At 32.2% G+C, this 23,550-nt stretch overlaps 2 protein-coding genes across 4 annotated transcripts; both read right to left on the reverse strand.

Annotated features, from left to right (window-relative positions):
• Positions 1 to 225: 225 nt before the first annotated feature.
• Positions 226 to 4,958, reverse strand: LOC101217142. The gene is made up of 6 exons (XM_004147067.3): positions 4,175 to 4,958; positions 3,488 to 3,699; positions 2,665 to 2,953; positions 2,467 to 2,552; positions 2,295 to 2,386; positions 226 to 1,217 (listed from the first exon to the last, which is right to left on the reverse strand). Exons 1-6 carry the CDS (start codon positions 4,490 to 4,492, stop codon positions 985 to 987), a joined length of 1,230 nt encoding a protein of 409 aa, XP_004147115.1. The 5' UTR covers positions 4,493 to 4,958; the 3' UTR covers positions 226 to 984.
• Positions 4,959 to 11,625: 6,667 nt separating this feature from the next.
• LOC101203023 (mitochondrial import inner membrane translocase subunit TIM44-2) lies at positions 11,626 to 20,511 on the reverse strand. Of its 3 annotated transcripts, none has more exons than XM_031886052.1 (15): positions 20,287 to 20,511; positions 19,307 to 19,402; positions 19,072 to 19,178; positions 16,924 to 17,007; positions 16,711 to 16,786; positions 16,470 to 16,514; positions 15,968 to 16,387; positions 15,791 to 15,859; positions 15,293 to 15,357; positions 14,975 to 15,043; positions 14,815 to 14,887; positions 14,527 to 14,631; positions 13,088 to 13,111; positions 12,889 to 12,951; positions 11,626 to 12,046 (listed from the first exon to the last, which is right to left on the reverse strand). In XM_031886052.1, the coding sequence occupies exons 2-15, from the start codon at positions 19,379 to 19,381 to the stop codon at positions 11,915 to 11,917; spliced, it is 1,407 nt and encodes a 468-aa protein (XP_031741912.1). In that variant the 5' UTR covers positions 19,382 to 19,402; positions 20,287 to 20,511; the 3' UTR covers positions 11,626 to 11,914. The 3 variants fall into 3 exon arrangements, with proteins under 3 accessions (XP_031741912.1, XP_031741910.1, XP_031741911.1); XM_031886050.1 differs by having other exon boundaries at positions 13,040 to 13,111; positions 20,287 to 20,508; XM_031886051.1 differs by lacking the exon at positions 20,287 to 20,511 and adding an exon at positions 20,234 to 20,253 and having other exon boundaries at positions 13,040 to 13,111.
• Between the last annotated feature and the right edge of the window lie 3,039 nt (positions 20,512 to 23,550).

The following is a 23,550-nucleotide window of genomic DNA, read 5'->3' on the forward strand; positions in this document are numbered from 1 at the left end:
TTTAAAATTCATAGATTGAATTTGTAATTTAACATTCTTCCCTTCTTAGGATAGGTATGATATGCGAATAATTCCTTTCCTATGGTACAACCTTTTGATTCAAGAAACTTTATGAAATGTGTGTTTCAAACTAGCTGAACAAAAGTTTCAAAATGCAAAAAAAAAAAAGAAAAAAGAAAAATAGTAAGGACAGCAAATATAAGATGCAGATCTCTAAACAGTGTATCAATGAAAGCTGCATAAAGATTTAGGCTTCCCTATTCAAACAAAGAGGGAACACAATGATAGAGAGCTTGAATAATGGTTCATTAATAACAAAGCTCTTCATAAAAGATTATACAGTTTTCATCAATAGCAACTAAGAAGCATAAACAAACATTCAAATACATTGGGGGGGGATCCATAGCTTACTCCTAACATAACCTTTCCTATCAAAAATCCCCTCTCCATTAGTTTACATTCTAAACATCATCAGGACAGTAAAAAGGGCCTGTTTTTCTTTCTTTTGGGGTTTTTTCTTTTTCTTTTTCTTTCCTTTCATTTCACCTAATGTTAATAACTTATAGAAAAAAAAAATAACTTTCAGTAATTAAAGAGAAAAAAAGAAAGGATAAAACCTATTATGCAGCTCAAGCAGCAGCAGCAAGTAGAACCAACTTTGGGCAATGTTTTTGCTAAAACTTCTACATCTTCACCCAACTGTATTTCACCTTTTTCTTTATGGCCTTTTCCCCTTTTGACCTTTGTTTTTTTTTTTATCAAGTCGCCATCCACCAACCTCACCACCATCCCATCACAAACTTTTCTTTTCCTTCTTTTTCCTTTTTTTTTTTCTTTTTCTTTTTTTCTTTTTTTGTTCTTTTCCTTTTTCCTTTCCATTTTCTGAAAGTTGAACAGCGCCACGAAGAGCAAATTACGACATCATACTGAACGATGATATTGTTACCAGCTTTAGGTTTAGGCATTGAAGATGTTGCAAGGATTTCACCTTCTGCTGAAGAAGATGAAGTCAGGGTGATTTACTTGACGTTCTCTTAACCAATCCTCAGCATCCTGCAAAAGTGAATTTGCCAATTGCCACTCGTATCCACCATTTGGAGTCCATAAAGACCCTCTGAACTTGTATGAAGCTAGACCAAAAACTGGTAGAGACATCTTAGGGACACCATCTATCTCACTAGGATACGTTACTACAGGACATTGAACACTACGTGCTCCTGTAAATAAAATATATAAAGGATCAGTATCAAAGAATTTAAAATGTAAATCAACGTCCAGAGGCAAATCATTTTGTTTTATCAGAATCTGGATGCAACTCGTCCAGACGCAAATTTGTTTGTGCATTTGCTAATTTGTATCGATGGAGCACTAGAACTTGACACAAAGTTACAACCATGAGAAGATACTAGAATGTGTCATAAAGTTACAACACTTACAACCATGAGGAGACAACTACCACATAATTAACAGTTTACTACAGATGAATTGGAAATAAATTAACAGCCAATATACAGATAAAAATCAGAACTCGACGGCTGGTTTTGGTCAAAGCAGTTCCAATAAGCAGACTAAATCTTCTAAATACAATTATCTCTTCCATACATAAAAATATCATTTTCGTTGAGAAAAAATGGAAGAATACAAGGGCAAACAAAACATCAGCCCAGAAAAAGAGAACCCACAATAAAAAGGGATTCCAACTATGCAAAATAACATCTAAAGAATAGTTACAAAAAGCTTTCAAATTTGAAGCCCACAACAAAACATGATAAAGCACAAGGGTCCAAATCTCACAATGGTTCCTCTCCACGCCTCTAAAAACCCTAATTAAACTCTATATAGAATTATATAAAATGTAAGCCATCAGTATTTCCATTCTTATGCTAAGTCATCTACGAATACTTGTATGTAGAGCACCGGTTCATAAATGAAAAGCATTTGAACAGAAAGTCGGAAACAAATTTCAACTCAAGTTGGAGTAAATGACAGAAAAACATAATTTAGTAGTGAAAATTGTATTCCTTATCAAACAGTTCTATTGTAGATAAAGATTAAACTGGAGTTGAGAAACATAATAGAGCTTGTTATTTAAATCTCCACTCCAAGCATAGTCGTACTGTTTGAAGTTGCCATCGACCTCAGTTAAAACAGATGACTAGATGAGCAGAGACAGAAAAAGATCTCCATTTGAATGAAGCGAGGTAAAGTAAATGAAAAAATAATAATAAAAAATAAAAATAAAGAGCCACCACAAAAAATTGGACGTTTAAGAATCAGAAGAAAATTTCAATTACCTCCAATTGGCGAAGACAAATAGTGAAATGTGAGGAAGCAGGCATCCAGATCCTTTAATGTTGGTCCAGTTGGAATCCTGTAAATTGGATACCTACAAAAGAACCACCAAAGCACAATAAGTGATATGTGCTTGTATAAAAATGTCAAATTAGGCTCAAGGCTTGATAGTACCATGCCACAGAAAACCAGCTGGAAGGCAATAGATCACAACTCCGTAATGTCTTGAGCTCAGGGAACTGAAAAGCAAGATCTGATATCTGGACAAAATATCAGAACTAGAGTAAGGTCACGAGAAATGGAAGTAAAGGATTAGGCATTTTATTTTTTCTGATCTCAACAGAGGGAAGGAGGTGCAAAGCATTAACTTGCCTTATCTGCCAAAGGTTCACGACTATAAGGCAAATCACGTTCAAGATGCTCGAACAGTAGCTGCCCTCTAGAATTAAGAGATTCGGCCTCATCACTAGAACAGTCTTCTTGAAGTCCAATTAGCTGGTCCCGAAAAGACATATTATCCATTCTACGAGAAAGCTCAGATGATAAACGATGATGATTGAGTTGCTTCCCCATGTATTTTAGTGCTCGTTCAGGTTCTGAATCACTACTACCATCACTACTAGAATCTCTGAAGTCACTATCACTGTCCTCACCAGGTTGCCTACATCACATATGTCCACGTTTGAATTACTGAAGTATTCAACATATTTTGTACCAATTCAATGTTAAACTTTAAACACTTAAGCAACTCATTTGGTAAATCAAAATACACCACCCTTAAAATTGGACTAGTGAACTTATGCAAGACACAAAATCAAAAAGAATTTATCATAATCTGTCAATATGACAATGTGCCTTAGCTCTTTTCTGCCTCTTTCACCAGGTTGCTTACTTACCTACGATAACAGGGCTGAAACAAATATTATTATTAGCTATCAACTTCAATAGTTCTTTTGACCAAGAAAAATCCTTGCAATTCAATAAGCATTCTAGTTATTACATATGGTTAACCAAGAAACACACACTCACACACACAGTCTATGTATGTATAAAGGACAGAGAAACTGACCCTCACTTGAACATTTGATTATATTTCCCCCATAAATCATACTAACAGCTTATCAAAATTAAATTTTACAAAATGCAAGGATTCTACAGTCTATAGACAGAGTTTATTTGCAGTGGACGACAATACCTCGACTTTGCAGAGGACTTCAAGGATTCACCATATATCTGTATACCAGATAAATATGGTACATAATATTGGACAACGCTGTCACTGTCGTTTAATACAAGAGGCACACCTGCGCCATAAGCACTCCATTCCTTAAAAGACTCCCACAAATCACCTAGGACAAAGTATGGTTGAAATTCCATATCACAGGTTCTCCAACCCTTCATCGTTGTCTGCAATGAAAGACACAATTGAAGACAAAATCAGGGTAGATTATTGGGAACATTGATCGAGGCATTAATGTTGATCCTAGCTATGAAAAACAACCCCTCAACACTGATCATTGATGAACTTGAGGTGATAGATAAGACAATAAGTAGCCAAAAAAAAAAAAAGGAAAGCAATTAAAATCTCAACTGAAATCTGTATTTATTAAAATCTCTACTGAAATCGGTATTTATCCCCCACAAAAACTGCCACAATCAGACTGGTTTTCTTCTCCACATAAATTTTGTCTCAAATTTATAACAGTGTGAACTTAAACATTGATCAGTAAAACAGATTGTGGACGCAGATTAGAACTAGGAGGTTCATATTGAGAACCCCAAAAGGTAAAAACTAAAAATATTTGGAAATCAACTTTTCGATACTAAAGAACACAAAATCCAAGGAAAAAGAAAAGCAACCCAAATTCCAATAGTTTCAAACCTTTGCGAGATACTGTGCAGGAACAGATGGTGCGATAGACTGCAAGAACCGCTCGAGATTACTCAGCGATGACACCACCGGCTCAAAACCCGACGTCGCAATAGATTTAGGGAGCTCTTCACACCCATCGCCGCATTCGGATTCCCTAATAACCGAGGACACCGCGCTCTGTTTAACGACAAGGGATTGACCAGCCGAAACATCGCTCTGAGCTCTCCGGAGCTGATCCTTTTGACGGCCCTGATGCACCCTACGAGCTTTCGTCGGATTATAAAACCTATCGTCACCACGACCGAACTGCAATCCTGCACCTAACATTATAATTTTTTTTTTCCAAAACCAAACGAGAAAAAGAAAAAAGAAAAGAGAAAAAAAAGGGTCTGGAAAATGGGAATCGGCTAATCAATCCTCAATAAAAGTCAACGAAAAATGGGAAAAGCAAGAATCCGTTGGTTGAGAGTAATGGGATTAAAATGAAAATCCCGAAGAAGAAGAAGAAGAGAGACCGATTGATTGCGAAATAGAATTAGACAAACAATCGGGGGTGGTGGCAGAATGTGAGAGAGGAAAAACAGAGCGGTGCCCTGTGTGGGTCGTTGAAAAGGAAGAAATGGGTGAAGGGAATGGGAGAAGATGAATTGGATCTAATACAGAGAAGGAAAGTTTCAATGGCGTCGAGAGAGAGAGAGAGAGAGGTAAGGGAAGAGAAAAAGGAAGCGATTTGAAGAAGAGAAAAATGGAGAGAGATGGAGGAGAAGAACAGTACGCCGGTTTTTTCAAGGAAGAAAATAGCCACTAATTCTTTTTTTCTTATTATTACTTTTAACATTATTAATTTTGTTGATTATATATTTATATGGACTATATACTAATTATATTATATAGTATAGTAATGGTGTTGTTGTTCTTCAATCTTCACCAACTAAACTATGTTTTAAATTTTAATATTGAAATCAAAAGATAGAGCCCCTAATTAAATTAGGATTTGGACGGCTTTCCTTTAACATGGAAAGACAATTATATCCTTTCCATCACACCTTCTCTACTCCTTCCCTCTTCTTCTTTTCCTTTATTTAAAAACAAATTACTTCTTATATAATGTTTTATACATTGGACGCTTTTGTCTTTTTGGAAACCTACATAATCCAAACCAATATTTTTCTACATAACTCAATTGTATTTTTTTTAAAGGATTTTTAGTAATTAATTTGAATATCAAACAAAAGATTATAGATATCGTTAACTAGCATTCTAGAACGCTCAAAAATCTTTACCCGTCAAAAACATCTAACACGATAATCTAGATAAATCTAAGATGTCATCTTCAAACAAACATAACATGAATAGTGTATCGTTACTTTTAGTTCTTGATTTGTTGGTTTATAGTTAAAATTATTGTATTGAAATACTGTATTTGTTATTTAAATTTAGAGTCTAAATATAACAAATTTTTAGAACAGAATCTAAAACAGTCTCATGACATTTTCATATCAAAATTTATAGCTTTATTTTCGTTAAGACTTCAACTGACAACCGTTTACACCATTTGTTCCAACAAAATACATTTATATACTTTTTTTTCTTTCTCATTTTTTCATATTTAGTTTCGAATATAGTTTTTTTTTAATAAATTTCAATATTGTTTTTCAAATCAAAATAAATAATTGTTTTTTTGCCTTAAAGTATTGATTATTATTAAAGACGAAACTGATAAAATATAAATTTAATATTGATTATTAAAACATTATAACATGATCTTTTCCAAATGTAACCAAAGCTTGATTTCTTTGAGTTGGTTTTATTATTTTATTTTTGTAAAGTATTAAACTTGCTTCTTAATTATTTCTTTTAAATAATAACTCCTGCTATTAAAAAAAAATGCATGTTTTTAGGATGTTATTTATGTAAATACCTTTCTAACACTGTGGAATGAATTTAAATAGATAAATTATTATTTGGTCGGTTGTACATGACTTGTTTGTTTTGGTCATTTTATTATTATATTTTCAAATCTCTAAATTTAGTTCTAACAAAGCTTTAAATATACATTAATTTGTAATTGAGAATGATGAACTAAATGAGAAATATACATTAATATTTGGAAAATTACACCATTACATTTGAAAAAAACAGTTTATGATTTTTTTTTTTTTGCATATTACGACAAAATTAGTGATATCATACAAAATCATAGGATTATCGATTTTAAATGTTACTTTTACAATTTATAAAATGTAGTGACGTAAATCTTGTTATTATTTTTTTTTTTACTATTTTTACAAAGGTCTCTTCATATTCTTGCAAAGTTAAGTAAAAATTACCTTCAATTATCAAGTATCAATAATAATTAATTTCAAAAGTCTGGTTTTAATTATTTAAAAATATATTCATATAATTTTAGACATTTTAAATATAAGAATTAAAATTAATTAGAAAAAAAAATGAAAATTAGAGAGTGGCCAAAATAGACATAATAATCTCAGTAAAGATTTTCTTTTTCTTTTTTTTTCAAAAAAGAAACAATATAGATTGAATAACCATTTATTGGATTACCATTCATGGATATAATCACTCTCCAAAACCTAATTATTTGTTTCTGTTATCTATATTTTTTAAAAAAATATTTTTAAAACCACAAATTCGGAAAAGTTTCTTTTTAAAAAAATACTTTTAAGAGTTTTTTTTTTTAAATTCAATGATTCTTAAAAATGAAAGTATAAACGGTACTAAACAAAAATAAAATAAAATATTATTTGAGGTCCTTATATGTAAGTTTGTTTAAAATCTAATTTTAATTTTGTCTTTTTAACAAATCTTAAATTTAGTCTCTTACGTCTAATTTTATTTAAATATTAATAATATTTTTCACGCAAACAAAAAAACCAAACACATCTTCAAATTTATAGTAAAAAAAAGTTACTATTAACAAAAATATTTTTAAACATTAAACCATAGACTAGACTAAATTTAAGAAAAATACAAAAATTAAAATGAATAAATAAGATCTTAGGAAAATTTTTGAAAATGACAAATATTTACCTTTCATGACACAATTACTAAGTGTGATAAATTTTTGTTTATTAGTATTGTTTTTTTTACAAATAGTAAATATTTTATTATTTCTATTATTATTCTTAAAAAACAATCTGTCAAGCAAAAAATTAAGCTGAAAATAAGAATAAAAACAAATTATTTACCATTGAGGGTAAATATTTGGTGTGTTTTATCATTTATTTTTTTGGGTTAAAAATTAGGGTTGAGGGAGGGAGGGTAATTTGGTAAATTAAGGGTAAGGATTAGTGAAGAGGAGAGTAGAATTTGAATGGGTCCCAAAGAGTCAGAGCGTGTAATCGAACCGCTAATAAAGAAGGAATATGATTGGTGGGATTTAGGTAAATGGAGGATTAGTTAATAAGTCAGCTTGAGACACGTGGGAAATCCATTCCTCGACACGTGTACAAACAGATATGAATTCTCTCTGATCTTATCTCAATCCATTATTTCAACGGCAACCAAAATATTAAACTTTTATTATTCTTTTTGTTAAATTACTATTACTATTACTACTATTATTATTATTATTTAGAAAAAATAAAATAAGAATATTCAACTTTCAATTTTACTTTCTTATATTTTTTAATTCTCTAATTTTATTAATAAATCCTAAGTTTAATGCCTACTGTTAACTTAATGTTTTTTCCCACAAACAAATCAATTTCACTATCAATTTTGAAAATATATTTAGTTCTTATTAGTGAGATTTTCCACCAATTTTAGAGTTTCTATTTTTAATTTTTGTTATGTTTTCAAAAGAATTTTTATAATAGTAAATATATTCACGTATATATTATATTTTCTTGTACTCAAAGAAAAACTAAAGTTTGTTCAAACTTTAAAATTATGAATTCCAAAATAGTATTTAAACATAATATTTGATTGGTTCCTCCTCTAGAAATTTAGATTTTAATGATAGTTGAAATTTCAAAAATAAAAAAATGGTGGGATCATTTTGTATCTAATTGAAAAAGGATAGTTAGAACTGGGTTGAATAATAATAATAATAATAATAATAATTTAAATCAGGTTGTTTTTTTAATTATAATGGTTTGGTAAAATAAAATTGATAAATACTTCATAGAAAAAAGTTAAGAAGGAAGGAAAGGGGAATGGAGGGAAAAAGTACATTTCCGTCTTTGGCATGTTTGGTTAGATTTCATATTTTGGAATTTGGAGAATTAAATTATAATAAGAAAATGTAAAGAATATAGTTTTTGTTTAGGCTGAAAATCACATTGCTATGGCTACAAAAGTAAATTACTTATATAATAGATCTAAGGTAGATTGATTAATAAAGTAATCATTAATGATTAATTTGTTGGAATGAGCCCACTCAGGCAAATAATTCAAGTGGTCACGTGCCTCGCAAAATTTTTATATTTTTATATATATAAAAGTATTCTTATGTTTTATTTATTTATTTATTTATTTATTTACATATTGTCGGCCATTATCTTTTGGAAAATATATGTTAGTATATAAATTTTGCGTTTAAGAGATTGTTTACTAATTTGTGATTAAAATTGGTAAAACTATAATAAATTTTTATTGATATATCAATTATTGGTTACATTTCTTTCTTTTTATATTTTGTTCCAAGTAAATGAAGATCTTTGACTAATTTTTCTTGTAAAGTGTTATTTGGCCTAAGATTGAAAAAAAAAATTAGTTGGAGCTCAAAATATCTAAATCTAAACATTTTGATATTGTACCAAATATATTAAGCGTTAGTGGTCAATTAATGACGTGTTGACTATGATATATTTGGTATTTTCTATCCATAGTGTGCATGTGGACTAATTATTTTGCCCTTGATTATATTTTTTAAAAGATCTCATTACTATTGGGTCTCAAATAACCAAGGTAATTAAATTGTTTTTAATTATATTTACTTAAACTATTTTAGAAAAATAATTTAATTATGATTGGGGTTATTTTCTTCTTATGATTGTTATCGTGTTAATCACTAAAACAATATCTATAACGATAATTTAAATGTGATAGATCCATAACTCTTCTACTGTAATAGTAACAATATCTAAAGACAAATGTTGAAAATTTGTTCAAAATTATTTGAAAAAGGCAAATGAGTCTCACAAAATTAACACAATTGAGAAGGATTTTTCATCTTGAAAAGAAAGATTCAATGTAGTGAAAGAGAGTCTCACAAGCTTAAAAGGGCATAAGTTCAAAAGAATGTGATTTCTATATCTGATTGTCATTGTAATCTTTAATGTATACAAATAATTAGTACACATTGTAATCGCTTAACTCATTTATATTAACGAACTGAGTTATCAACTCTTATATGTTATCGTTGTTTCAGTTTCTATTGATTTGTTATTGTGATATATGTAATTGCTAGGACATGTTGTGTGACATTTTTAATTAGCGTGAAAGTACATCTTTTCAAATTTTGAATATAATTTTCATTATACGTAAATGTGTATATATGTATTTAATACACAGCTAAAATATAAGAAAAAATTTCCATCCTTTCTTTACTCCTAACATTTTTTTTTCTTTTAAGAAAAATAAATCAAATGAAGGTTATGGTTGAAGGTTATGGTTGGTGTGCTCACTAATGAACTGTACTTTTGTAGAATTTAATTTTAATGTGATTTTCTTCTTTTATATCGAAAAACTTTTTTAAAAAATTATTTTCTTTAATGTGATTCTTTTAGAACATATTAGAGTATCTTATGATCCTCGACACATATAAATATAAGTTGAACTAAACTTCTTTTAGCTTTTTAAATGTCAACTGTATTTAGGTTTATAAAAAAAAAATCAGTTTGATATTGTTGATACCAAAATTCGAATAAAGTAAACTAAATATTACCTTCAATGGCAATCTCTTGAATTATAACAAAATAAAAAGATGTAGTAGTCAAGACCACTTGAACCAACACTTTGAAGTTTTGAAAGGACACAACCACGATACAAAAAGTAAAATTTAATAATAATGAAACATTATTTAATATAAATTGTAATCTAACACTTTAAAATTAATATTAAAATACAATAACCGGGAACGTGGGAAGAGATACGTACCCCTGGTTCCTTAATAAATTTGTCCATGTTTATGGTGTATACCACGTGCTTAGAGTGTGTTGATCAAAGATCCGTCCTTTGGGATTTTCGAGGGGTTGACCTCGGCATAGTCTTAGGACCATGCCACATTCCTTTCCTAAACCCCCAATTTATTTTGGGATTTTTCTTTTTAGTTCAAAACTTTATTGCTTCCCTCGTTCTTTCACTCTTCAATGAGATTAATGTCCCTCAGTCCAAAACTAACTATAACGATTATAATGTCACTTTATAATTATCTATTTTCTTTTACTAGATCCACGTTGCTAAGTTCATTTTCTTTAATGAAGAGTCTATCAATAATAAAAGTTTATCATTGACATATTAAATAGACCACAAGACTTTAGTATATTTTAAACTTTTTGAAAAATATTATTACAATTAATTATTATCCTAAAATGACTACTTATCATAATTATCATTTTCCTTAGATGTGTTTGTTCCATTACAAGCACTCCTCACCTTGCCTATATCCAAAGTCTCAATTTTAAAAGTAAAAGACAATGTATCTCCATAGTTTTAAGAGTACCATTTTCTTTATATATATATAAAAAAAAAAAAGATAAAGTATGATAATATCATTTAAAGAAAAAAGGAAAGTAATCCTAAACATTAATGAACAAATTCCATATGATGCATAAACTACCATTTTTGCCCACTAAACCCTTTTCAACATGATGATGTGAAGCTTGGTGGTGGAAAATGGAAATATATTTTTTTTAAAAATCTAGAAATAGGAAAAAGGTTACCATTGAAATTGAAACCAAATGAAAAGGGTCATAGAATAAAGTTGGTTACCCAATTTGTCCCCCACATTTATGAGGTTTTGGTGAATTGAACCTTCTCAGTTCTCACATCCATATCCCCTTCTCCATCCACATGATTTCATTCCTTTTAAATCATTTCATCCACATTTATATTAATTAATTGAACTCTACCATTCCTCACAATCGTAGGAATTTATTTTGGATTCACCATAAAGATTTTATTTTTGAGAAACTCTTCTGATCAAACAATACAGAAATTTTCAAAGAAATATTTCTTACGACCAACAAAATATTTAGAGACCCCTAAATTAGTTTCTTAGTTCTAAGAAATTCACCTTAACAATAACTTTTACAATACAAATCACTACAACCGGACTAAATTAAACTTGAAAATTGAAAGTTTAGAATAAGAGTTGAGTTATCAAATTCTTCAAACCCCAAAACGTAACATACTGAGTTTTGAAATTTTCACCTCCACGTCTCCAGTAATTTACTAATTTTTTTTAAAAAAGATAATAATATAAACCATTGGTGAAATTGATGAAAGCAGTAACAAAGATAATCAGATGGTTCACAAGTCCCAAGGCATTTAGGAAACGAAATTTTGTAATAGAATTGGGAATGATTTGCTTCAATTCCTATAGAAAATTTGACTAATTCCCCAATTTTATGAATCAAAAATGATGAAAAAAGTAAAGAAGAGAAGAAAAGTAGTATTCTCTGGAAGCTAACAAAAACCAGAGGATATATTAGAGGAGAAATAATAGTGTGGATGGATGAAGTTAGGAGTCTTGAGAAGAAAACAAAAGGGGGAGGCAGGCACGACTTAGATGAGCGCTTGAACACCAAATTGCTGCATTTCCCTAATCCTCCAAATAGCATGTAAAGCTCCCTCTCCAACTTCTTCAGGATCCAACATTTGCATTGCCCATGCATAATATACAGTGTGGATAGTGTCCTGCCAATAACAATGCACACAAGAATTTAATACAAAAATATGAAACACAAGTCAATGGAAGCCTCCATCAATCACAAATGGGGTGTTTGAATCTCCAACTTGTCATGGGTGGGGTCAGCTTTTATAGGCCACTCAACGTTTAGGTTCCCCATTGAAGTTCATAATTATTATTACCAACCGTTAGCTACAGTCAAACTCTTTGAAAATACTAGATGTAATTAAGTAATTGTCTTCTCTCCTCATTTGTGAGTCATAAATGGTCTTATACTGTCTATTATAACTCACAAACTATAATAACCCTTTTATGATTAACCTCTCCCACAGGAAATTGGAATTACTGAAACCTTGGGACAAGGAATTGAAAAGTCTCACATCTCTCTTAGAACTTGTTGGTGGGTTCAAAAGTCATGCATAGTTAGATGACTAGAGCGTTAGTTTAGGACTGATTTAAATGAAATCCTTGGCTAGAACACTAATCCGGGATCATCTCTTGTGTAATCTAGAAAGTCCCCAAAAATTGAACCTTATCTGGCCTTAAAATTTGAAAGAGAGTATGGGAAGATGGTTTTCTTCCCCGGTTGGATTCTACTATTCTTTTTTCTCTCAAATTTTACTTATAATAGATACCACACTGACAAATTTATTTTGACGATGATTTCAAGCTGTCAATAAATACCAAATTGATCCTCTTGCACTTCGTTCTTTTATCCAAAAAATTTTTGGGGATCAGAAGTTTAATATTTCCTCGGGATGATTTTCATTCTGATTGTCTTCTATTCAACTCTAATTACATAAGGTGCATTAGTGTAAGCAGAGACGGAAACAGGAGAAACATAACTCACCTTACCACCTTCTCTAATTGATCCATTTGCATCACGTACGCAGTAGACCTGTTGCGTTTGAAACTGTCGAAATTCAATAAAAAGGAGTCAGCATCATCTCATCCTACAAAACAAAATCCAGAACTATAGAACAAAGACTGCCAGAGCATACAGCTACAATGATAATGGGAGTGCTTCCCATCATCTTGGTCTCCCGCACCTCAACATCTGAAATGTGCAGAATCTGTTTAACAGAGCAGAAATAATTACTTTGAAGTCATAGAAAAAAGCCTTACATTAATTAGAATACCATCCACCTAGCAAAATGTGTAGACCTCAAACAATAACCAAAGCATAAGGAAGAAGTACTGCAATTATGAACACTTCAATATAAAAAAATGATTAATAATAAAATACTCTGATGTTTTCTTTTACTCTCGTACTATTGTTTAAGTGCTTCTTGGTCAAGCACCTAGACCAAAAGGCACTATCTATGAGTGTTTTCTAGTTTCTGCAAGAGAAATACTCGAATGTATGGGTCATACTAGAGACAGAAATGGTCTTAGATAATTATGAGATGATATCCTTCCTAATGGAATAAGATAATACTTACTATTATTTAGTATTTCTCTTTTATTTAATTGAAGAATTAATTGGAAAATAAAACAGCAAGTACAAAAATGAGTAATAACCCCCCAGTAAAGACTAGTATGATTCAATTTAACATTTTGTTTGGTCTCTCGACATGATGATAATTTTTACCTAAGTGCTTCTGCTTTACCTAGAGTGCTTCTAGCCAGAATGCAATTATTAACACGTGACAGAGTTTCCACATATGACTGTATTCTCTCATTGTTGCCCATTATGTAAAGCTGCCGATGAAACACCAGCCAGTTCATGAGTTGCCATTTTGCTGAAAAATTTAGGAAGCAGATCTCTCTCCTTTGGTTGATCTGCCACCCTACCAAACAAGATTATGAACCTCCTTTTATGCACCCTCCCTGACACCCTTTACTGACTTAAGTAGAATTGTGTGGATGAACAGGAACAGTCGCCTCCTTAGTAAGAAGGCAGGCCTTAAGATAGGTTTTTTATTTTTAAAAAAAATATAATCTATCCTGCTATGACTTAGTGCAATTTTTCATGTTTCTATAGCTCTTCCAATCTCTATTCTCGCATCTCTTCGGACTGATTGGAGAAATTTCTTGTAAACTCTATTGGTGTGGGTGTTCCACCAAACCTTTTGTAAATTTTAAGAAAAATAAGGGGAAGAAACTACGTTTTAGAGAAAGATGGCTCTAAAGCGCACACAAACACTCTCCATCTCACTCTCTATCTGCCCTGTTTCCAACAGCATTCATTTGGGGTATTGTAGGTTCATATTAGAAAATAGTCATTCATGTTTTGATGCAAAAGCCCTTTTATGTATCTAAAACTAAAATCACGAAAATCATCATGGACATGCAGCACTACAAACTGAATTTCCACGGGAAACCTTTGCTGACAAAATGGTAGACAATAAATACTCAAACAGGAGAGAAAGACTATAAATAATTGACAGCAGTACACATCAATATAGGTGCACAACCACCAAGCCCCAAACAAAAGAAACAATAAACTTCAATAACAAAAGAAAGGTAGTATCAGGACTATCCTTACCTTGTTATCGAAGAAGATACCTTGGCTCTGGTAAGCTCGATGCTCTGCTTTACAACGTTCAATTACCTCAGTACTGCAGTGTTTCTTCAAAGTTTCAGAATCTCCCTGAAACATGAATATATATTACAACTTGAAAACCTCCATGTCAGAAACTTCACTTTAATTATCAAACCAGATGCTATGCAAGAATTAGTAAGCAGAAATACAACATAAATAGTAACGATATTCTTTGGGGAGGAGATAAAAGCATCTTTCATCTTAGAAATAAGCTTAGCAGTTAGCATTAACCTTTATATAGGAAGTTAACACCGGTTTGATTACTTCTTGAACTTCAGCTACAAAATCTGGTAAAGAGAAAGACCTAATCCATAATGTTAAAGAGGAAAGACCAAGTCAGATTCCTTTATTCAAACAGGTTAGTATCACTGCTCCAAATGAAAAAACTTACGGATCTCTACGACGAATTTCCTTGAATGATGTAGCAGCATCTGATTCTTGAAACACGGTTTCATTTATGCTGTGAAAAATAAGATCGATAAATAAAACTTTTGGCTACAATTAGCCACAGAAACATAAAGCCGTGACAGAAAAACAAAAGCTAACATATAATTAGAAATACAGTTAGTAGGCAAAATACCAAATAACTCATAATCAAGATCACAACTCAAGCAGACAATAATGTGCAGTTTATCATTTCCAACCAAATAATTCAATAATAAATAAGGTTAAATGGCCAAATAATATGGCCTTTCACATAAATACTTACTCCTGAATTTTTTGAACGATAATGTTATCGCTTGTCTCCCACGTTTCACGAAGGCCCTCAGCCATCTGCCAATTCCAATATAAGAAAATTATTTTACATATTATATTAAACATTGAAAATTCTTTTACATATTATATATTTTTCTACATATTCCTATTGAAGAATCTCATTTCAGCATTTTGTCGTCAATTTGACTTGAAAGGAACAGCAGAACTTTCAATAAGAAGGAAGCAGGATACCCAGTTTTTTTGAACTGCTGTTTCTTTTCTCTTTTTTTTGCTTTAACTTCGCTGTAAATTGGAGATGTTTTCCATAACTACTTCGGTTTGGAGCTCTCTCTCTACTCCTTATGTAATTTCAAGAAATTGTTGATCGTTTTTTAAAATAAAAAATGTATAACCCCATCCCCAGCAGTAAGCACGTTAAATGAAACTTAGCAGCAGACACGAGACTTTATAGAAGAAATAATAATATAGCACAAGAATTGGATACACATACCTCCTGACTTCTTGAAATTACAGGTTCACTATAGCCTGTAACACGCTTGTATACGGGATGGCCTTGCATCTAAAAGAAGAAAGAAAATGGAAAGGGGCTGATTATGTTAAAAAGAAAATAATACTTCAAATGATTTTCTAATGATACTCCATAAGGCTAGCAACTTATAAAATTTACCTTCTCCCTGAATGCCTCCCACTTCTTACTCCATCGAGACTGCTTCGATGGCAAAACAACAACATCGGTTCTTGTACTTCTTTCAACTTTTGGTGAGGCTGAAGCCTCATATTCTAAATGCTTTTTCTTATGTGGTTTTCCACTCAACTCATCCTTTACAATTTCACATCCTCTCTTTGCTAAGTCAATTAACTTTGTGCTTTTCAACCGTTCAAATGCAGAGGATATACCAGGTGAAGGAATGCTGGACTTAAATTTTCCAAAAAATGTTTCGGAGGATCCACTAGAACCAGGATGTTGGTCTTTGGCATTCTCAGAACTGGCCTCACTTCCATGTTTTTTTGCATCAGCACCATGATCAGTTGAGGAACAAGTAGATCCAGAAGAGTTTTTTGGACTGAATCCAAAAGCTTCTTTTACCTGGGTCAAATATTGTTGAAATATTAATACCAAGGGTATGGTTATATATGTGTTTGACTGACGTATCACATAAAACACTAACCTCCTCCGTGGCAGCAGATAGTTTCTCTTTGACATCTGCGGAAACCTGAAAAAATTAAAATCAATACGTTGTATAGGTTCTGTTCCATGAAAAATTAAAATAAAACTTTAAAATTCGTGCGAGTTGGAAAATGTATTAACTCAAGCATGATGTACAAACTTGAAGCTACTTAAATATTTATTCACCATCACATACAAACAGCAATTAAATACAGGTAGCATGTAAATAAAGGGAGAATCACCTTTCTAGCAGTAGCCTCAGCCTCAGACCAAACGCCATCCACCTGCTTGTAAATCTGCTCAGTTGTCTGCTTTGTTCTGCATTCGCCATTTCACCGTCTCAGGCCATCCATTGAAGTGGCCACCCAGCCTTGACATACAAGGGTATGTCTCAGCCTGTTAACAAATACCACTAAAACTATGCAAGACAAAGAAAAAAGTTCTCAAAAGATTACCTAACTTTTAGGTCTTCCTTCACACCTTTAAGTTCTTCTGCCTTCTCCTTCAACTCTTTGACAGATTGTTGAAATTCTGTGTTTCTGCAATGTTTCCCAGAATGTGAAACACTCATTACGGAAATAAATACCATGAATACAAACCATGAAGAAACAGTAAAACAGTCGATACAAGAAGCAAGTGGAAGCTCAGAAGTCATACGTGTAGTTCCTAATATATAACAGTCAACCACTATTAGGAAAGACATTAAAAAAGAACAGATTCGTGCTTTTTACTAATTGAGCAAAGGATCTTTCTTCAATTGAACATAATACCAGGGCTTGACCTTTTTTTTTTCTTTTGGCCCATTATCTCTATTTCTTCAATTATCCATTGCCTAATGTTTTTTTCCACAGGAGTCTTGTCCAGTCACGCATGAGAGACAAAAACAGATCATTTGTAGCTAAATGGATTTGGAAGTATCAAAAGGAAGAAAAATTCCTTCACAGGCAGATTATTGATGTGAAATATGGCAAATAATTTTTTAACTCTAGGCCCATAAACTAAGGTCAATTAGCATCTCAAGGTTGATGATTCAACTCCCACCCTTGCAATTGTTTGAACCAAAAAAAACTTGGCCCTAAGCAGAATCTCAAGCCTCTGTAAAATGCCTGGGAAAATTATTTTGAAACATCAAAGTCTTACCCAATACAGAGTTTATCAACAAACTTGGCAATAGGGAAAACAGCCAAACACCCCCTTTTGACATTATAGTTGGCTGTAGGATATTCCCTTCGCTTCTCAGTATTCCCTCTCTTAAACTCCTTATCAATGTAGAAAATGTCCCTTATCAAGAATCATGGTTTGCCAAATTTTGAAATTGGAACCTGAGACCAAGGAGAGAACTCAATAAGGCTATAATTGAGAAATGCATCGGTCTCTAAAACCTATTATCTGCCATACATTTGACTCGCACAAGTGTCCTTTGGCTATGAAAGTTGGAGTGCAGAGGATCTTCACAACAAAATCCCTTATAAATGACATTGGTCGAAAGTTAGGCTATCATTAGTGCCTCATAGATGGATCAATAAGAAAGAATCTGACATGCCAAAAGGTCTCATTTTTCATGTGGGAACTAGTCACAAAGCCATTAACACGTCAGGTAAACTTTTGGGTCTACTGCCAGACATATCCCTATCCTCTCACAGCTGCCCATCTGCCAAAATGATTCAAAAACACAAAACAAACTTCTACTAAGAAACCAGGACACTTTAATTTAGCTAGTGTGTCCATCTCCAAAATGTGTCAGGCATTTAGACACTGACACTTTTTGGACACATATTGAACACTTTTTAGTCCACTAAGACATTTGTTGGACACAAACAATTTCTCTGATGGGAAAAAAAAGTTGTGTGGATGCATCCAGTTTGAGCGGTTTTTTGGCCACATGGACCAAGAAAATCCGAAGAGTTTTAAATGAAAAGGAAAATCTTTTGATATATTTTCCTAATTATGAAGTTTCTTGCTTGTATCTTATTGCATAATTTTTATAGATCAAGAATCAGGCTTGTTTATTCTTGAGAATCGAGTTAGGTTGTATGCTTCTTGGTGTATTCATTCCAAAGTCTTAACTATAGTCTAGGTTCAAATTCATGCCAGCTAGAGCCTTCTTTGTAACCCCTTGGTGTAGTGGGGAGATTATCTCCCCTCACTTTTTGTATTACCTCTTTTTATCATTATCAATATATTTCTTGTTTGTTTCCTACTAAAAAAATCAATGAAGATTTGAGTTTCTTCTAAAAAGAACTAATCAATCATTGCAAGGGGAAATACTATATTGGTAGATATTTATGTCTACTCAACCAAGTGGCTAGTTTAGTTGCTCTCATTGACCCAAACTGCTGGTTTTAGCTTCAAGGTCAGGTAGAATCCTTGACAAAGCAAAACTAACCTGCACTTCCACACTGAGACATGTGACAAATCAATAGATTCGTCTCTTCAAAAATATAACGTCGGTCAAATTTATCCAGCTTTAATAAATTCCATCAAAATAGTAATCAGTTCACATGCATTTGCACTTGCTTTGTTGACTAAATAAACACTGCAGAAAAGTTGAAACAAATATACATGCAAGAATATATTATAATTCTAAAGGAAAGGGAAGATACTTGTCAGCTTCTCCTTTCACTTTCTTTGAGAACTCGTTGAATACACTGAATCTACGATTGATGGAATAACCACTTGGTAATAGCAATTGTGATCTCGTGCAGGAGCTCTACCACACCAAAATGCAACCATAAATCAAACAAACTAGATGAATAAATTTACACCACAGAAATCCATCCTATGCAGACTACAGCGGAGAAAGATGGGTTAAGGATAAAGCATAGGAAGAACAAATACCCCATGGGAAGTAAACTGATAAACAATACTTTGTCTTGAGAGTAATATATCCCGAACCAATTTTCTGCCAGCCATTAAGATTTACCCCCTGCAACTCTGCACACAAATTTTTTCTTATGAACAAATAATTAACACAATCTAATTGGTATCATATGGATATAAAAGACAGCATGGATCCATATTTTCCTGAATGAAGTAAGAATTTAACACATGATTCAAGTTTTGAGGAATGTTGTGATGTTAAAAGAACGTATAGGTATTACTAAAAGACCTGAAATAAGAAAATAAATCTCCATGAAACCACAAATATTCGATTTAAATGTAGTTCTATAGATGAGGTAAAGCTACTTCAAATCTTTAAATTATAATGCTATTGTAAATAACCAACAGAAAGTTGAATATATTGAATTAATAATAAAAGAAGAATTTTGGATTTCGTGGTCAAATTCTACCTTTTAGAACCCTGAAATTGGAAGGATTTCAAATTAGTCTACGAACAAAGAACTTGGAAGCATTTGTTATATGCATTGAAGGTTTCATCCATACGCAAGCAAGCAAACTCGACATAAGTTTTCTATTTTATTTGTACATTGTATTTTCTGTTTTTTAAAACTAATACCAATAATTTCAATACTGCTTCCAAATTCCAACAAATTTTTTATAGCTGAGCAAACTACATAAAGCTGAGTTTTCCCTTCGTTGCTTCGTACCATTTTTTTTTTCAATCTATTTATCGATTCGGATAAGAATAATCTGTTTTCTCCATTGCAATTTGTATTCAATCTATATCATAATCAGTGATGTACAACTTTAGTTACATAGTTTTCATTAGCATGGGTTGATGAAGAAATCAACAAAGTATACTCGAAATGAACCTCTGATAAGAAATCAACACAAGCTAACGAAACAACAAAAAATAATAAAAACCTTAGGTATATTAAAATGAATGGTGATGTGCGAGAAGGGCGGTGCGAGCTCACCGATGGCACGGATTAGGGCCTGAAAAAACAACAGAGATAAGCAACTATGGTTGCTAGGAGAGGCGAGAGGTGAAAGTGCAGAGTGCGGTGGCGGTGGCGGTGGCGGGGGCTGAGATTATGCCGGGTTGGAGCGGCGTCCGGCGAGCGGCAGTGCAGTGGATTGTAATGGGAGGGAGGGGGTGGGTGAGCTTGAAATAGGGTTTAGAGAAATTAAAAGGGTGAGTTTTACTTTTACGTACGGAGAAGGAAGACTTGGGGAGAAGGAAATAGAAAAAGAAAATGCAACACTTTTTTTTATTATTATTATTATTATTATTACAACATTATGTAATGATTGAGAGTATATGTTTTATGTATATTTGTAAGTTAAAGTATTGTTTGTGTTTGGTTAAATATAAGTTAGTTGTAAAGTAGTGTTTATTTCTGTCTTGGTATAGAAAATTTTGGGATAAGGAAATAAGTGGGTGCATACCACCACATTCCTTTGTTTCTAACCCAAACAAGTTTTTGAAAGAGAAAATCGTCCGAATAGTAAATTCTTATATAGCAAACTGAAAAATAGAAAAAGTCGAAAATAATAAGATTTTCAGCAAATTGACTATGTCTACTTTTATTCTTTCCATTATTTGGAGATTATTTAAATGAGTTCTAAATTTGTGATTTAAACTTTAAATTTATGTAAATCTTTCGTGATATTTTTTATTTTCACCTATACAAGAAGAATCTCGTATGTGTTACCTCAACAAAAGAACAAGAGGAAGAATTTCTTATGTGTTACCAAATTTGTTAAATATCACATGAAATTAAAAGGTTAGTATCCCTAAGAAGGAAAGAAAAAGTGGAGCGAATGTGAAGGAAAAACAGGGATTGTGAGTAAAACCGCAAAGGCCATTGGCATTGAGAAGGTTAAATGATAGAATCCAAGAAATTGTAAGTTCTACCCAAATTTTTTATTAATTAACTTGGAAATATCTCCACTATATTTAGTTTTATATATTCTATTATCCTATTAATAGATGTGAGGTTTACAAAGCACTTATGTTTTCAATTTTGTTAAGATGTTGCTATATTTCTCAAAACTGGATCATGTGTTAAATTTGTACTTCATTCACAAAAATATGGATCTATGTTGTCTTTTATATCCCGATGATACCAATTATATTGTGTTAATTATTGTTTATAAGAAAAAATTTGTGTGAAAAGTTGCAGTGGGTAAATCTTAATGGCCGGTAGAAAATTAGTTCGGATATATTACTCTCATGACAAAGTATTTTTTATTAGTTTACTCTCATAGGGTATTTGTTCTTCCTATGTTTTATCCTTATCCCATCTTTCTCCACAGTAGTCTTCATAGGATGGATTTATGTGGTGTAAATTTATTCATCTAGTTTGCTTGATTTATGGTTGCATTTTGGTGTGGTATAGCTCCTGCACAATATCACAATTGCTATTGCTAAATGGTTATCCCATCAATCGTAGATTCAGTGTATTCATCGAGTTCTCAAAGAAAGTGAAAGGAAAAGCTGACAAGTATCTTTCCTTTCCTTTAGAATTATAATATATTCTTGCATGTATTTTTGTTTTTAACTTTTCTACTGTGTTTATTTAGTCAACAAAGCAAGTGCAAATGTTCTATTTTGATGTAATTTATTAAAGCTGGATAAATTTGACCCACGTTAAATTTTTTAAGAGATGAATCTATTGATTTGTCACATGTCTCAATATGGAAGTGCAGGTTAGTTTAGGTTGTGTCAAGGATTCTACCTGCCCTTGAAGCTAAAACTAGCAGTTTAGGTCAACGAGAGCAACTAAACTAGCCACTTGGTTGAGGATACATAAATATCTACCAATGTAGTATTTCCCCTTGCAATGGTTGATTAGTTCTTTTTAGAAGAAAATCAAATTTTCATTGATTTTTTAAATAGGAAACACACAAAAAAATATATTGATATTGATAAAAAGAGGTAATACAAAAAAGTGATGGGAGATAATCTCCCCACTACACCAAGGGGTTACAAAGAAGGCTCTAGTTGGCATGAATTTGAACCCAGACTATAGTTAATTAAAACTTTGGAATACACTAAGAAGCATACAACCTAACTCGATTCTCAAGAATAAACAGGCCTGATTCATGATCTATAAAAATTATGCAATAAGATACAAGTAAGAAACTTCATGATTAGGAAAATATTTTTCCTTTTCGTTTAAAATCCTTCGGATTTTCTTGATCCATGTGGCCAAAAAACTACTCAAACTAGATGCATCCACAAAACTTTTTTCCATAAGAGAAATTGTTTGTGTCCAACAAATGTCTTAGCGTACTAAAGTGTGTCCAAAAAGTGTCGGTGTCTAAATGCGTGACGCATTTTGGAGATGGACACACTAGCTAAACTAAAATGTCCTGGTTTCTTTAGGAGAAGTTTGTTTTGTGTTTTTGAATCATTTTGGCTAATGGACAATTGTGAGAGGATAGGGATATGTGTGGCAGTAGACCCAAAAGTTTATTTGACGTGTTAATGGATCTTTTGACTCTAGTTCCTACATGAAAAATGAGACCTTTTGACGTGTCAGATATTTTCATATTGATTCATCTATGAGGCACTAATGATATCCTGGCTTACGACCAATGATATTTATAAGGGATTTTGTTGTGGAGGATCCTCTGCTCTCCAACTTTCATAGCCAAAGGACTCTTGTGCGAGTCAAATGTATGGCAGATAATAGGTTTTGGAGACCAATGCATTTCTCAATTATAGCCTTATTGAGTTCTCTCCTTAGTCTAAGATTCCAATTTCAAAATTTTGGCAAACCATGATTCCTGATAAGTGACATTTTTCTTCATTGATAGGGAGTTTAAGAGAGGGAATACTGAGAAGCCAAGGGAATATCCTGCAGCCAACTATAATGCCAAAAGGGGGTGTTTGGTTGTTTTCTCGATTGCCTAGTTTGTTGATAAACTTTGTATTAGGTAAGACTTCGATGTTTCAAAATAATTTTTCCAGGCATTTTACAAAGGCTTGAGATTCTGCTTAGGGGCCAAGTTTTTTTTAGTTCAACAATTGTAAGAGTGGGGTTGAATCATCAACCTTAAGATGCTAATTGACGCCTAGAATTAAAAATTATTTATCATATTTCACATCAATAATCTGCGTGTGAAGGAAATTTTTTTTCAGTGTTGATAATTCCAAATCCATTTAGCTACAAATGATCTGTTTTTGCCTCTCATACATGACTAGACAAGACTCCAGTAGAACAAGACATTAG

Source organism: Cucumis sativus, chromosome 5, assembly GCF_000004075.3.
Source record: "Cucumis sativus cultivar 9930 chromosome 5, Cucumber_9930_V3, whole genome shotgun sequence".
Lineage (NCBI taxonomy): Eukaryota > Viridiplantae > Streptophyta > Magnoliopsida > Cucurbitales > Cucurbitaceae > Cucumis > Cucumis sativus.